Raw genomic sequence first — 17,280 nt, forward strand, 5'->3', positions numbered from 1 at the left:
ACACTGTATAATAGCATTTCAATTAGCACACAGTATAGAATATAACGCGTGTATCTGAGATATTAGCTTGGGTTAACTAATTTGGTAGCCTGTTTAGCTATATACAAAATGCGAAGATAAATGCGATGTTTTATAAAGTATATTTGTCTATGTTTTCTATTTGACTTTTGAATTTTTAAAAATGCTTATGCTAAAGTAAATTAGGATTATTTTTAAGGGAAGGTCACTTTATCTCCTAAAAAAATCAGGCATTCCTTATATAGATCTTGAGCAAGGTCAATTCCTAAAAATATTAACAAAATAACACCAAGCCTAAATAAATAAAGCTGCATTCAATACCTTCATATGTTTTTCGTGATATATAATTAGCCATAAAAGGATTTATAAAAAATACACAAACTAACTTGAAATTTAGTTGCTTGAAATTATAGTCTTGCTTGAAAATACGGTGAACAAAATGTAAAACAATAAAATCGGTAACAATTACCTTCATCTCGCAATGAAACGAAATGTGGTGGAATCAATTTCAGGTGGTCAGTAAAATCATGATTTATTAGATTGCCAAAAGGCCGATGGGGAAGCCCCAAAACAATTATTGACTGTTTGATAAATCTCAACAACAGTGTTGCTAAAATATGAATGCTTCAGTTTAGTCATAGATTATTCAAACAAATTTGTACAAAAAATAAATTAAAAGAAAATAAAAATTATTTTTGCATCGGCCGGGAATCGAACCCGGGCCGCCCGCGTGGCAGGCGAGCATTCTACCACTGAACCACCGATGCTTGGTGACTTAATGCACTGAAAATCCCAATACGAACATCATATTTCGATGAGCTCAAAGTAGAGCTTTTAAGAGCTTTCAGCCTAGGGCAACGCAAAGTAAATTTCATTTACTTCCCCCATTTGGAAGTCATGGGTTCAATTCCCGCATAGGGTGAATTGATTATTTCATATTTTGAGTAATTGTTTTTCCTTTTTTTTCGAGTTTTATAACACACCCAGAACGCAATGGGCATCCACAATTTGGTCTCTTTCATAAAGCGTTTACACGCGAAGGGCCATAAATTAACCAGCAGCTGAGAGGTGGCATAGGGTGGATATGAATGAGCATATTGCTACTAGTATTCCCCATCCAGTCGGGGTCGTTTAAAACCCTTGCCCTGCCCGAAACTGGCCCACTTCCCATGCCCGTCACGTATTCAATCACAGCAATGGCTACACAAAACTGCGCTATATCAAAAATTTCGGTCTATCGGTCGTGCGTGGTATACAAATGGTCCATTTCACCGACACCACAGATAGCCACCATGGCCAGCCGCACATATCCCAGCAGCGCTGAGGAAGACCATAACAATTGAGTGCTGGGCTCCAGTTAACGTTAACCAAAGTCGTAGCCCCGAGGACTGGGGCATTTATTGACGCCCGCAATGTCAACAATTGCAGCCATGACGACGGCAGTCGCAACAGCAACTACCAGCAGCAACTTCGAGTGCCTTAATAAAGTTCTCGGGCTGAGAGATACCCTGTAATAAGATCATATTATTATACCAAAACTGTTTTTGGGTTTACCTTTTGAGAGGGATTAGTATACGCATCTTTTACATAAAACAGCGATGCCTATCAATGAAATATTCTTGTGTTAGCTTGGCAATAGTTATTTCGAATTTAAATATTATCTTTGACCAGACGAAGTATTTATTTCAGTTTCCCCTATATACCCACTTGCTGCCTCAACACCCATTACCGCGATGACAAGAACAACCCACTAAAACCCGCAGCAACTTAACCATGAAAGTTGGCCAAGCGAAACCATTTCGCCAGATGAAGCTGGCTGTTCGGGATGCTGGTATGACTGGGCGTATACGTATTATGATGATGACGCCCGAGAACAGGACAATAGAAATGCGAGGCCACACAAACACGGTCGCGCACAGCCACAGTCACAGCCACAGTCACAGCCACAACCACAGGCACATGTAAACGAGTGTGTGGTGACAATGATATGGATAGGATGTTGTTGTTTGGCACTTTCGTTGGCTTTTGCCGACGCTGCGCGCGCACTAAAAGTGAAATGGGAAAAGAGCTCGGCTTCGGAGACAGGACAAACCAAAGGCTAATTCGAATTCCCCATAGGGGCGTAGCGCATTCGTAGGGCGGAATATCCGGATAACCGTGGTTGAAGGCGACGGCGGCGTCCTGGCGTCATCTCCAAATCTCGGCCAGTGCCGCAATTTTGGCTATAAATACAAATGTCGGCACGCAGCTTGGCTTAAACTTACATTGTTATCCTAGTTCACAACATCGCTCGGGGTCTCCACAACTTCGCCGAACAAAACACATTCGCTACGTGACGTTGTTAGAACACAATCATCATCCTCCCACTCGCGCCAGGACAACGCAGAAACTCCGAAACTTGAAACTCCATCGAAAAACGCAAACCGTGAGTCACAGCGGGCTGCAGGTGCAGATGTACCAGTTGCCTTCGCTTCTGGTTTCAGTGTCAGTGCCATAATCATAAATTTCGAGCATTGTGTAATCCTCTTTCGATTGGGTAAACAAACCAAGTGGCTCCAGTGACTGCAGTTTTATTATTACTGCGCAGCCAGGAAAACGCGAATTACATTTAAATTGAATTTTTTAAAGGCGCCACTTCAGAAGAAATATAAGGGAAAAGGGAACGAGACAAAGAAGTTAAAGTTAAAGTTGTAGAATATTTATTAGTTTCATGGTTTCATATAATTTTGAAATATAAGAAAACGTACAGCCTTTTAATAAATCTGGATTAATTCCCAACCAACAGCTTTCAAATTGATCTCAATAACACAAGCCAAACTTAACAAATTAATAATAGATTCCCAAGAGATAAGCTTCAGATGCATGCTTTCAAGATTTATGAGTAATTTAATAGAAGTCCCAATGGATGTGCCTCCTCCTTCAGTCATCGGAAATAAATTATCAGTCACTCGATTCCCTGCCATCTGTGAGTCTGTGAGATGCATTTCTGGTTTGTTTTTATTCCCACTGCGACCCCACCTTAAAAGCCATCGGCAGAGCCATGACAATTACACATCCTGCAATTGTCTTCGTCTTTTGCAACGTTGCAAGGGGTTCACACACACACTTGCCTTTCACTCCTTGCAGCCCGTTGCCACGCCCCTTGAATCGAGTGCAGACACCAGTACGCCCCCCACCAGGACAACAATGGGAGTGCCACGAAGGCAGGGAACTGGAATTGGAGTTGGCAGTGGAAGTGGAAGTGGACACAGGTGGCTCTTGGTTTGGATGACGGTGTTCCTCCTGGTCGTTCCATCGCATCTGGTCGATGGACGTTACCTGCCGACAAGGTCGCATGGCGACGATTTGGACAAGTTGCGTGAACTGATGCTGCAGGTGAGCAATTGTACACTGGGCGAAATTGGGAATAACATTGCGGGGAATTCACGGAGTTTGGTTGCGCATATTTATTAATGAGCCTAATAACTACAAGAGGCATCAATATTTCTATTTATAGTGCAATATGAACTCTAAATACTTTATAGATATTAAAAGTAAATACTGAGAAAAGTATTTAGATTCAGTCACAATATTTAGGTAAACAAATGTATTTGGATAAACAAAAAGACAGACGAAGTAAACATTTGTTTTTAATTAAAAGCAACGCTTTAATGTATTAAATAACCCATTTTTAAAAATATATCCCACGCCAGTTTAAAACGCGCGGTATTGAGTTAAGTTTGTAGATATGATTTAGACTAATTGCAGAGTGGTTTTCATAAATATATTTGTGTACATAATTACTGCTAAATGGTCCATGCCTTAATTAATAGAGTGCTGAATTATGCTGCTATCATTTCGCATTTATCATTGACGCTTTAATGGATCGCCATTTAAAAATGATCCATTATTGACCATTTCTTCAGTGTATCTGAGTGAGTGTGTGCGATGGGTATCTTCAGCCGAGTTTTGTGCATTGGCATTTTTGGTGCGCTGTCAATATAATTAACTAAATGAAAAGAGAGCCAAAGCGTGGTATTAAGTTGCAATTATGTCGCCAATTATTGAGGTTTTATTTTCGACTTGTTTTTGTTTTCGTGCGTTTCTACCTTTTGGTTTTTTTTCTTTTTCGAAGATTTTGGTGTTTTGTTTTTGGTCACTTATGGCTTGGAATGGAGTGGAGTTGAGTGGAATTGAATGGAATGGAATGGAGGTTACGTCATAGTCTCGGATATAAGGTTACACAGGTCCCTCGGCCACGGCCCCAATCATTCCACCGAAGATTCCTGCTAACCGCACCACCACTCTTTTGCTCTTTCTTGTTTCAATCTCCTGGCGCTGCTGCGGTTACTTGTGCGTCTGCAAACCATTTCAGAAATATTTTTACATATTTCGCAAGCGTTTCTTCTTCTTTTTACCCCCATCCACGGAGGAGCCTGCTCGGCTACAATCGCCAACTTGGCCAACACTTGCATGCCGGGCACCTCATCTTTTGCACAATTTTTGATTCGCCGCCACCGCGGCAGTTGTTGTTACTTTATGTGTGCGTCCGTAGTTTTTTATTTTCGGCACAGTTTCCTGTTCTTTTTCGCAACCAAGACACAAAAATGCGGCTCAACTAGGAGTGTAGGAATCGAGGAATTGCGGGAACGGGGGATCGGGGCTCACCAGGGGATTCGGCGAGGAAGCCCCACTTAACTGCCTTTGGATGTGCACAAATCCACTGCAGCTGCAAGTCAGCGCAACTTTAGCCTACAAAATACCCAACTGCAACTGTTTGTCTGCCATCGAATTGAGTATTTGTAGCAGACAGTTTCGGCACTGAAAAAAACTCCGTTAAAACATAAGCCATAGAACTGAAGATACAGAGAATGCATTATATATGTATATTATGCTGTATTATTTTCACATATATATTTGGTGCCAAAATGTGGGTTGTTAGCCAAATATTTAACACTGTCCATTAATAGGCAATCCATGACAGCGCAAATTTAATTTATGAACGAAGATTGATCAAGAATTTCCGGTCCAGGCTTCTAGACCGAATTTTTCCCTGAATGTTTATGATGTTCATGGCTCTCAACCCCTTTGCAGCCTCTTTTCTGAGTCATGGTCCCTGCAAATCGATAAGTCGCTGACGTCGCGCAGACAAAGACCAAAAACCAGAGACCAAGAGAAGACCATGTTTGGACAAAAAAGCCGAGCAGAAAAATAAAGCATGGCAAAAAGTATGAGAGCGAGCAAAAGAAAAGGGAAATCAAATGTCAAATAGCAAATAATGACGGTGACGTGGTCGCATTTGCCGCTGATGAAGGTTGACTTGACTACGTCACTCTGAAGACAGGCGGCAGTCGGTGGAAAAACAAGCAGAATGCGAAATGAAAACACTTGACACACAATAATGCATTGAACCTGAGTAGCTGAGAAGCTGAGAGGCTGAGAAGCTAAAAGGCTGAGAGCAACAGCAGCATTAGGGACATGAGACAACATAACTTGGCCTTTAGCTTATTGCCTTCCACAGGATGGATGTCAACAGGACGACACAACCTACCCACATCCCCTCGAACCCCTCGAAACCCTCCTTGGCTTTTGGCCCGGAGATGACAATGGAGATGGACGGAATTCCCAGAAGCAATTTGTGTTATAGAATGTGCAAAATGACAATTTCATAATGCTCTTGACCTATTAGAGATATATTGGATTATAATTGTGTCGACTCAGGGGTTGCAAAATGGTACGTGGGTAAACTTTATAATTGGTTATGGGGCTTCAAACTAATTTGAGGATGAACTTGAGCTTTTGATTCAATGTTAATTTAATGAACAGATGAGTGGGGTCTTAAACGTAATCCATTAGGCAGACAATTTAATGCGGTCAGAGTAGAACTCAAGTGGGTATGACAGAGTGACCTAAATTTATTAGTTTGATTAGCTTCTTAAAGAAATGGGAAATTAAATGTTACTCTATTATTTGGAATAACTTTACACATTTAAATCAGTTTATACTCCTTTTTTTAAATGAATTATGGCAACATTATTATAAAATTCGCCACTCCAAGGCAACTGTCCGTCGCTCCCCATCACAACATGATGTCCAATTGATGCCAATTATTTGAAACCTACGTTTGCCACTTGCCACAAATGTCTTAGCCAACAAATCCCACCACTCATCAAGTGGCACATTCCACAGAGCAGAAATTGCCGAGCCCAAAACAACCCATCTTGAACACCCAAAGATTCCCCCTCGCAATAAACTCATAAAGTGTCTGCAAACTCCCTTTCAAATCGGCTAAAACCAAATCCTTGTCGAAAGAGGAAAAGAGATCGATTCGCAGCAATAGACAGAGGTAGCTGGAACAGCGAGAGGGAGTCGAGTCCAAATACAAATCACATAACTTTTCACTTAACGACAACTCTCAAATTAAACTGTCCAAATGAAACTGCCTTAATGAAAAAAAAAGGGAGAGATGAACCCAGCTGACACCACCCCTCAACCCCTGGAAAACTCACCCTCTCCCCTGTGAGACGGATGCAATGCGATAACAATCCCAGAGTCATCATCGCTTTACTGTAGTCCGCTGGGCCATTAATGGCATTTAAGTCAAGGAAATCGAAAGGAGGGAAATATTGCCAACTGTCCGAAAATATAAACAAAATGTTGTTGTTGTTTTTTTTTTCTCTCTTTCCAAATTAGCAATAAAATAATTACTTGGCGCGAAATTGTTTTAGGTTTTTCGCTTAATATGCTGTTGTTTGTGTTTGTTCACACATCATCACCAGTCTTGGCCAAAAAAAGAAGACAAAATCTCAGCTCCAGAGGGGCAAAAGCGACAGGGCTTACAGAGGTAGCCAGAAAAGAGGTTGGCGGCTGATAATTACACGACAATACCCCCCATTAACACATATTCAGTTCATCAGTGCGCTCACAGCAGCAGAGATGAGGAGCCAAAAGCCAAAAGTTGGTAGCCAAGTTAAGATGCTCCCAGACAGGTTAACCCATTTTGGATGGCAGTGAAGGCAACTCGCTAGATACTTCGAATTTTTCAGATATCTTAGTTGTCTCGAATGGGTGATGGTAACACATATACTTTTAAATACTTCCACTTTAAAGAAGCTATTAAAGTGCAGTTAATTACACAAGACAACTGCCTTATACACACTAAACCACAACTATTATCCAAACGATTTTCTATTTAAAGTTATAAACAATTTTAACTAGTATTCAGCAAAGTAAAATTTTTAGTAAAGGTAAAAATTTAGCTACACGAAAGTAATGGGTTAATCCATGCAGACAACAGAAGCAGGCCGCCTTGTCGTTACAGATAAAGTTCATTCGATTTAATGATGCGCCAAAAAGAAAAATTAAAATTAACAAAAAATAAGCAGATAGCGAAAAATGTGCGACGAACTTCCCACGTTGGATAAATAAGATTTCAACAGATTTCTGAAATAACTAACTCCATCATCACAAGGCGGCAGGGGGCCCAGTCGTGTTAACAACAGCAACTATACGATAATTATAACAACCATAACAACAGCTCGGTGTTTAAATCTTTCTCTGCCCGTCTTGCGTTTTGTGTTTGCAGATTTTGGAGTTGAGCAATGAGGACCCACAGCAGCAGCAGCAGCCGCAGCAACAACAGCAGCAGCAACACCCACAGCTGCGTCTCCACAATGAGGCCACCGTTGGCAGCAGCAACAGCAACAGTAACAGCAACATCAACAATCCACGCGTGTCCAACGGCAACTCCAATGCCGCCTGGCTGCAGAAACTGAGTGCCATGGGTGCCCTGGACGAGTTGGGCGGAGATGGCGTCCGATTCGGACCCAACTATGGGCGTTATTAAGCCATCTGGACCATCGGGAACACCTGACGACAACAGCCACCACGACTATGGACACGGAAACTAGGGGCCGGGGGAAGCCATGTTGCGAACGAAAATGTTTCGAGTCCGGAAAAGGGGAAATGTTCACAGGATTAAAATCCAATTGAAACGAAAGCAAAGTGCGTGAAAAGGGACAAATAAATGGTGCAAAGGATTGTCCTGAAATTCGCTTTGAAGCACTTTGAATGAGCTGTGCCATTTCGGAATGTTGTGAAGGACACTTTGCAAAATCACTTTCAAATGCTTGAGACCTTTTATAAAATTGTATGAGAGAACCTTTTTGATTCTTGCATATGCAAAAGCTACTCACAAATGTTGATTTGATTAAACTCTCTTTATATTAATTGTATTACTTGTTATTACTCACAGTGTCATCTTATAAGTACAATGCAATATGTTTTAAATGTGAGTTCTTAAAACTGTACAACAATTTTTGCATAACACTACACATTCAGCAGGGAAGTGCGTCTCAAGTACACACTTTTGACATGTTTTCATTTAATTCAAAAAGTTTGAACATGGTTTTCCCCCTACCCCGAACTGAATTACACTTACTGGTTTAGAATGCAAAACGATAAACAGAAGACGAATTCAGAAATGAAATGAAACTGGAAAACTTAAAAGGACAAAGACAGTTCCTATGCTAGAACAATAATTTTTAAAATCCTTTGGGTAAGCCCGAAGTGTAAAATGTACCTATATGTATGTACCTATGTGTTGTAGACCAACCCCGTCCCTCTGAAAAAGAAAAACTCTGACAAAAAAAACAAACCCTTAATGGTGTAGACTAAGTGCGGATTTTCAACTTCTTTTTGCGCGGCCAAACAAGAGATAAAAAAATTATTAAAAGTGCGATAAAATTGTAAATATTTTACCCCGAAAACTTCCACGACCGCCCCACGAACAATAATAACTGGAGTTTTAATGGGCCCCAAGGCTGGCCGGGCATATGAAGATATATAGTAAATGTATTGTGTACTTATAAATTATACTACTCCCAACTAACCTCCACTAGATGGCCTCCGCTGGAAGATGGGCCCAAGTTTAATGAGATTTCGGTAGAGATTTTATGGCCAGCAACGCGTTAAGGGAGATACACATATATATGTATTTATACACACTACTTAATTCGTACTCATATATAAATGTACATTTAATTGTTGTTAACTTACGTTATCTTGATTACTTATGACTCGCCGCAGAAGCAACAATAAACGAAATCATTTTCAATGCAACATCCCTCTCTCAACTAGATTTCTGGACACTGATACAGTGAAGCCTGTTGCGTAACGCATGCAGAGTGTAACGCAACCCTACAACGGTCTCAGATTCAGATTCATCGCATCTCATCTCATCGTTTGGGCTCAGATACTTGTGCATTTCACATCCATGTGCTTGAGGGCGCCGCCAGCCGAAAGATTCCCATCTATCTCAATTTACTTTCACGTGCTTCAAGTGCAACTCTCGACAAATTAAACGCCGCAAAGTGGCACCCACCAGAAAGACACAACGCATCTCCCGAACCCAAAAACCAAAATCCAATACAATTAAATACAATCCAATACAAGCCATTTCGAACCCATTCCCAATGTCAGTTCGAACTTCGAAGCCGTTAAGTACTTTTTACCCGCCAAGTGCCGTTTCTCGTTTTGTAAACGAAATTATAATTGTTTTCCCGCTTGTTTTTTGTTTTGTTTCTGTTTTTTTATGTAAATATAATATCATTTAAATGGTCCCGTCTGCCTTTGTTTCTGCCTGTTACATAAAGTCACAAGAGATACAATATAATAATTAGTATCTGTGCACGCCGAGGTGTAGATGGCAGCCAGTTGGTAGCCGACTCTTAAATAGTATACGTATGTACACACACATATAGGTATATTTGGGGGGAGATTTGGGGGGAACTGTGTTACTCGGTTGAGGCCACGGAGAAAGCAGAAAGATGAATGGCTGAATGCGACGCTGATTATATGGCTCAGAATCGCTGTGGCATGGCGAATTCATTAAGATCTGGCAATGTGCCATGCATAATTCGCATAATGGCCTGGCCAGCAGAATGTATCCGCCCTATGGGAGGTTTTCCCAGAATGCATAATGTTGCTGCGAAAAATGAGTACGAAAATGACGTAAGTAATATCACAATGTATGATTTTAACAATACATATCCATGTTCTTCAAATGTAAAAGTGGGGGATTGTTTAAAGTATCTGCAGGATATATTTCAATCACAAACTCAGGTATTTTTATTTGTATTGGCTTAGCTTTCGTGTTCGTCATTAAAGTAGCTTTATAATTATTTAATTTTCTTTCATTTCAGTCCATCATAAAATTACTTTTTTACGATCCTTCGGCCGTTGCACAATACCAATAAAGTTGAGGCATTAGTTTTTAACAAAATTAATGGTGTTAAAACAAATATCCGCATTTGAGCTTTACTTTTACATCATAATTCTCGCGGCATTCAAATTTCTTTATTATCTTCTGGAAAAAATAATGGGTCAAGGGTGGCCCGAGGCATACATTTCGCAGTTATTTATTTGCACCGGAAAAACTCAGAAAATTGCCCTAGGATACGGAGTAACCACTGATGAACCTGCACCTGTTTCACGTTTGTGAATTCAGCATATTTTACCGCGACCAGCGAATGATGATGATGACGATGGTTTTGAATGTGAAAGATGAGCGTGGAAAATTAAGGAAATGCAATCCGTGGACAGGGGAGCAAGTGCAGCCGCCGAAGATGAACAACAAAATCAACACAACCTGCCATTTGGCTAACGGCATTATAAATGATGCCATCGAGGAAAAGTGACAGTCTCTGGCTCTGGCTCTGTGACTCTCCACTTGTGCCTCTCAACTGTTGCAAGTTGCAGTTGCAATACCGCTGCTGGGTATCTTGCTCTGTGCCTGTCTCCGGTCTAGGGTGTACCGTCTACGGTGTCGTCCTCCGTTTGGCGCCACTGGTCACTGATTATGCCATTTCATAGAGTTAAATTCCGGCAGCAATTGAGCAGGAGTGGCCCCAAAATGCGGCCAAGGATCGCTGGCAAGCGATGCAAAAATGCTGATTGCCATTTATAGATTATGCGCATAAATCAGGGAAAAAGCTAGCTATTGCTTTGGGGGCTATGAGCCATGGAAAAGTTGCAAAACATTTTGCCAATCATAATTTTATCCATCACTCTTCTCTAACGCAAATTGTCATGGCCGGGGCGTAAATTATTAAATAAGAAAAACAACCCAAAAACAACACTAAAACTTGCCAGTAAAGCAACAAAAAACAAATTGAAGAAATTCCAAATATTGCAAAAACAAAACAAAAAATGAGGTGAAAAATTAAATAAAATGCCTGTGCAGATGGGTCGACCCAACAAGAGCGTGAAGCTCATTATGAAGCTTCGTGGCCAAAACGCGGACAGCAATTACAAAAGCAACATAACCAGTAAAACAATAACAGTAACAATAATAATAACAACAAGCCAGGCCAAGTCAAGTCAAGACAAGACACAGCACACAACCCAAAAGACCGAAAGACCAAAAGAAGCTGGCTAACAAAAGGCCGAAAGAGCATGAAGAAATGAAATAAAACCAACACCAGACTCAGTCCCACTCCAGAGCACAAAACAAAGCTTACCCCCATCCCATCTTATCCCATACCAAACCATACTATACCATACCATACTATACCATACCATACTATAGCAACCCATTCCCCAAGACAGCGGGCTAAATGAGAGTGAATCCACATCCATTGAAATTGAAAGTGAATCGTGCCACACGATCCGATCCAGAGTCCAGACTTGGTTACGAGTCCACTGCGTTTGGATCCTCCAAATGACCAAAATAACAATTTACACACATAAGCCACATATATATAATAATGCCACGATATATAAAGCACAAATCAGAGATTTCAGAAAAAACCTTGTTTCTTTTGCAATCAGTTCGAAGGAGTTATACTCTGTGGTAAATCTGCACAAATACTTAAAATCTGTAGAAAAAAACCAATAACGTATTATCAAAACTTTTTGTGCTCGTTAAACTATTTGAGCAAAGGATTCTATAGGTATCCCTTAGTAGTAGTAAATTAAGATGATTAAAGAACAAAATACCTTTGAGTTAAACATTCAAAAATATTATATATAATATATAATTTAAGCGAAGATAAATACAATTAATTATTTGGATTTTAATTTGAAAAGCCTCTTCTTTTTATTGGCTAAAAATAATTTTATGGATATATTGAAATCTCTAAAGTTGATTGCTTAATATTTGGAATTTTCAAGTTAACTTTCAAAAAAGAGTTCTTAAATATTCTTAGCCTAAGCAGAAGACGTTTCAGATGAGGTTACTTCAAAAAACCTTTTATATTTTTCCCTTGAAAATAATGGACCCTTAAATAAAAACTTTTGTGCATTCCAGCAGCTGACTTCAGAAATAACCGCCATAAAAACCTATTTGATGGCCTTGCTGTCTCAAGCTTAATTGTTCATACACTGCGCCTTTCAGGTTCCTTATTTTCCCCTTGAAAATAATCCTAGTTGGCCTGAGAAAAAAAGAAAAAAACAATCGACCGCATGGTCAAAAAACCACGAAAAAGAAGTAGTTAATCGAAGGAGGAAAACCAAAAGCCAAGAAATGGTCAGCAGACGTTGCAGTTTCGGTTGGCTTCGCGGTCGCCGTTTGCATCGCAGCCAGGAGGTGCAGCCTCTGTTTCCCCACCAGATCATGACTGGCCAAACTTTGGACTTGGCTTAAACATTTCAATTTCTTCATGGCTACATGCTGCTGCCGCTCTTTGCCAACTGCTCAGCCAGCTTTGCCGACTTAGCCGACTGCTCGGTCGACTGAGGCAGCAGCTGAAGCAGCTGAAGCAGCTGCGGCGACTGAGGCGAATGTAGCAGCAGCGGTCTTGATCGTCGTCTTGAATTTTACTTAATTTTTATTTCACGCGCTGCGCCGCTATAAAAGAAACTGCAACAATCGTTGTGGCATGCAGTAAGAGGTTCCGCGTCGAAGCAGCACCACATCTCCAGAGTAACCAGTAACCAACAGCCAGTAGCACCTAGCAACCTAGCCACCTGGAGAAGTGACAAAACCCGAAACGGATATAGCCGAAATAAGCCGCCCGAAAATGCAGTCCACTTGTGTGGTATGTGATCATGTGACCAAAAACCAACCAAGTGACCGTGATGGACCTCGCTTAATGCTGTGTGTTCTTCCCCGATCTCGTCCACAGTTAGTGGTCCTCCTGGCCCTGGCTGCCCTGGTGGCCGCTCGTCCAGAGCCGCCTCGTGACTCGTACAGTGCACCCCCCTCCAGCAGCTACCAGCCCAGTGGACCCAGCGGAGGCTATGGCGCCCCTGCGCCCCAGTACGGACCCCCCCAGCAGGCGCCAGTGGTCCACAAGCACGTCTACGTCCATGTTCCCCCACCAGAGCCGGAATACCAGGCACCCAGGTGAGTAGCAGGATCAGTGATCCTTTAAGCCCACAAAAGTTCCGAAAATCGTGAGCAAAATGATTAAACTTGGTTCACGTCCAACTTAAAGTTCCTTCAAAAAATAAATATATACATGTTCGGTTAAAACTTGAAAACTTTAGATGATCATCCCTTAGACTTTTACCTAAGATGTTATTTTTAGAACATTTTATGTTCAGAAATGGTCCTTGTTCAAGAGTTTTCGTTAGAGTAAAATTATGAATATTTGCTTAATTGTGACAGAATGTCTTTCTAGTGTTCCGGAAACTATCAAGAATTCCTTTTGATAAGTTGTACAATAAGTATATCCACCCAGCGGTTTTCCATTTCTACGAAATCAGTTCGAATTAGTCACATCCCCTTATCCATCGGACTTTTGTTTCGACTCGCGTGATTGGGAGCGGTTACAAACGATCTCGCTTTATTTGTCTTGTTCCACTTAAGATTGGCAAAAAATGGGGGGAAAAACACATTGTTGTGTTATGAGTATATAATCCACGGCACTTATGCAGATTCTCTCACAATTCATCGGCATAAGCCACCCAGTGCCGCCAACTCCCAAAGATAATAACTAGGCAAATGTTGCAAGACCAGCCGGCAATCATCTAATCCAGCTCAGGGCCCTTTTCCACAGCTGTTGCCCCATTTCCAGGGTATTTAGGGGGTCGCTTTAATGGAGGAGGGACATTATTTAATACCCGCGAAAACGAAAGCCATCCAACTTTCCTCTCTTTTCGCTGATACAATGTTTTTCTGTCGTCTTCTGCCTGCCTGTTTTCAATTGGAGTTGGAAGCAATGTTAATTACCCCGAGAGGGGAATGATATGGCTTTGCAGACCGCCAAACCGTGACTAAAGCGTTACCTAAGCTCGCCGGAGCCGCAGCACTTGTATATATCTCAGTACCATTTCCAAGCACATTATCAGACGCAGAGGGACAGGAACGCGATTACCATAGGGAGCTTTATGTAAACCCTCGTCTCGAGGCGGTTGTTGTGACAATCGCTGTCATCGTCACAATAGTCATCATCTTCATCTGATTAGCAAACCTGACAGGCAGCTTCCTGCAGTGGGCACACCATTGTCGGGAGGTCACCATTTTCGGGAGGTCACCATTTATGGGCATGCCATTTGCATGCTCCTCTAAGAGAAACTCCTTTCTCCCGCATCTCGCTGTTTGTTCGTTGAAAAATGCAAGGTTATAGGAAGTGTGGAAAGTCATTAAAGCCTGGCCATGTGAAATTCGGTATTTGATATTCGGTATGTAAATTGATTTCAACCGGAAGCATAAATCCTGCATCTAAGCTGAAAGTGCATTGAACTTAAAAAAATACATTAATGGAAGTTTAAAATACCTAACTACTCTATGGCTTTAATAAAAACATTCTCAAATGTTTTTACCAGGAAACCCCTGTACGTGCCACCTCCGCAGAAGCACTACAAGATCGTGTTCATTAAGGCGCCATCTCCACCTGCCCCAACCGCCCCTGTAATCCCGCAGTTCCCACAGAACGAGGAGAAGACCCTGGTGTACGTGCTAGTCAAGAAGCCGGAGGAGCAGCCGGAGATCATCATCCCAACGCCAGCTCCCACCCAGCCCAGCAAGCCGGAGGTGTACTTCATCCGCTACAAGACCCAGAAGGAGGAGACCGGACCCTATCCCAACAGTGTGGCGCCTCCAGCGCCCGAGTACGGAGCTCCAGCTGCCCCGCCCGCACCCTCTGCTCCCAGCAGCTCGTATGGGGCACCATCCCACTAGACGATCCAGTCCAATCCGAATTCCGATTTGCTTATCTCAACCCAACTCATGGCAAACTGCATATCTTATGTGTACTGTATTATTTTCTGTTTCAACGACCTTAACGTGTGACAAAGTTTACCAAGCAACGAATATCCCCCATCCCCCCAGCTCATATGGGTATTACTCCTATAGATGAGTAATTCTTACCTCTGAAGTTGTTTCTACCTGATGTACGAGAAGTATGTTTTCCATCTAGGCTGTTTGTTTCAAATTGTTTGTTTAGTCTTAAGTTTAGGTCTTTAAGCGAACGATGCGTTATACACTCACACAAAACACTCGATACACTCACTGCGAGCTAGCCTTAGTTATCGATAGAGATATCGATCCTGATACCGATTAACGATATATACAACGTGGTAAATGATTTTCATCACAAACGCATTTTCAAGTAGGCAATTTATACCAATTTCATATTGCACATTTCGCACACTATTTGTCATTAAATAGAATGTGCGAAACACTCGAAAGGCAACACAAAAATGAAGATTAAATTAATACTCAAGTATATAATGTTAAATAAAAACACAAAACATCAACGGCTAAATAAAAGTTTAACAAATTATCTGTACAAAATGGATATCTTTTTGTATTTTTTCACATTGCAAGTCATAGCATCACAATCGTATGCATAAATATATATATAATTATATAAGCATTACAACGACTTATATGTTTGTGTTTATAATGTATTATCATCTGCCTCGCAAATGAACTTGTGAAAAGCAGTGCAACCATCAACCCACATGCCACCGTTATGTATGGTAACGCAACGCTGATCTTCATGGTTGTATCTGGGCTCCCCCGGTTTCCATTTCAGAAAAGGTGCTTTCTTTCCGGAGGACACAGATATGAAAACGTACTTTTCCGCCAGATCGTTAATGCCAATCTTATAGCTTTCATTTTGGTTCAGTTTCGAAACGATAGCATTAAAGTCGTCTCCATCTGATATTGAGGCAAGATTACCGCCCATTTGCTTACATGCGCTTAAAGCAGTGGTCCAGTTTGCTTTAAAGTCGTTTTCGATGTACAAATATTTCGAACCGATTAGCTTGAATTTTTGTGAAATTCTCCATCGCCTAATATCATTTTTTATACTAGTCACTGCTTCCTGTATGCCAGATAGTAGACCTTCCATCTTGAGTTGTTTGCTTTCCATCCTATTGATCCTGTCCCCGATATCCTCCGAAATAATCTTCTTCCACGATTTCGTAAGCGATGGCTCCTGGCTTTCAATCTGTTTCCGAATATCCGTCTGACGGCCCTGTATTTCCTCCAACTTAGCCTTGGTTAAGCCATTGTCAAGGTTGCAGGTTTTCCACTGCTCCTGGTGCTTGGCGATGTGATCGATCAGTGGCATCAGTGCTGTGAGGCAGAATTCACCGCATTGATTGGGAGGATCCTGCAATCGGCACACAAAGCGACTAGGGTCCTCGGATCCTGACGGGATTGCATTAAGAACTATTGCAATAGTTGCGTAAAAAAACAGAGCGTTCAGCTGGAACATGCTTAGCAACTTGAACCTCTGGAGACGAACGTTTACAATGCACTAAATGTGATTTCCTGAATGGCAGCCGTTCGAAGAGCAGCGCAATGTTTTTGATAAGAATTTATAAATACATACTGGGCAAATAAAAAACTGAATATTTCCAGCTTACGATAAAAATACGATACTTGGTATAAAAATATTTTTTCACTCACCAGATTCAAACTATAACGCCTTTGGCGTTGCCACCTTAAGTTCACCCGCCAGATGGCGCCGCAAACTAGCTCCCAAACTGTACCTACAGTGCTTTCCAAACTGTTTATCTCCATTCACCGAAGTTGGGCTTTGTTTCGTTTGTTTGTTTGCGTTTTATTTTCTTTGGCGCTTGCATTGCATACAATTTGATTTGCTCCATGCGGAAAAACCATTTCCGCGGAATTTCCCTCAAGTTTTATGATAATTAGTAGAGAAGCACCTTAAAGCGGATTGGATTACAGTCGTTTTCCTGCAGCCACCTTAATAACAATCAGCCTGGTCCACTTTAATTGAGCCGTTACCGTTGTCCACTTGGTTAAAAAAAAATAAGGGAAAATAAAGGTAAAGGTAAATCCGGACAAACCCCTTCCATTCCCGT

The 17,280-nt window shown here is 41.4% G+C and overlaps 3 protein-coding genes and 1 non-coding gene across 4 annotated transcripts; 2 read left to right on the forward strand and 2 right to left on the reverse strand.

The window, feature by feature from the left end:
- Window positions 1-714: 714 nt before the first annotated feature.
- Window positions 715-785, reverse strand: Trnag-gcc. The gene has a single exon. It is a non-coding gene; the product is annotated as a tRNA-Gly (tRNA).
- A 1,391-nt stretch (window positions 786-2,176) lies between these two features.
- On the forward strand, window positions 2,177-9,117 carry LOC6526892 (myb-like protein F). Its single transcript, XM_002087955.3, has 3 exons — window positions 2,177-2,443; window positions 3,145-3,393; window positions 7,583-9,117. The coding sequence occupies exons 2-3, from the start codon at window positions 3,205-3,207 to the stop codon at window positions 7,841-7,843; spliced, it is 450 nt and encodes a 149-aa protein (XP_002087991.1). The 5' UTR covers window positions 2,177-2,443; window positions 3,145-3,204; the 3' UTR covers window positions 7,844-9,117.
- A 3,048-nt stretch (window positions 9,118-12,165) lies between these two features.
- Window positions 12,166-15,740, forward strand: LOC6526893 (extensin). Its single transcript, XM_002087956.3, has 3 exons — window positions 12,166-13,034; window positions 13,122-13,342; window positions 14,767-15,740. Exons 1-3 carry the CDS (start codon window positions 13,017-13,019, stop codon window positions 15,119-15,121), a joined length of 594 nt encoding a protein of 197 aa, XP_002087992.1. The 5' UTR covers window positions 12,166-13,016; the 3' UTR covers window positions 15,122-15,740.
- Window positions 15,723-16,722, reverse strand: LOC6526894 (collectin-11). The gene has a single exon (XM_002087957.4). The coding sequence runs from the start codon at window positions 16,665-16,667 to the stop codon at window positions 15,843-15,845; it is 825 nt and encodes a 274-aa protein (XP_002087993.1). The 5' UTR covers window positions 16,668-16,722; the 3' UTR covers window positions 15,723-15,842.
- Window positions 16,723-17,280: the final 558 nt, after the last annotated feature.

This window comes from Drosophila yakuba, chromosome 2L (assembly GCF_016746365.2).
Source record: "Drosophila yakuba strain Tai18E2 chromosome 2L, Prin_Dyak_Tai18E2_2.1, whole genome shotgun sequence".
NCBI lineage: Eukaryota > Metazoa > Arthropoda > Insecta > Diptera > Drosophilidae > Drosophila > Drosophila yakuba.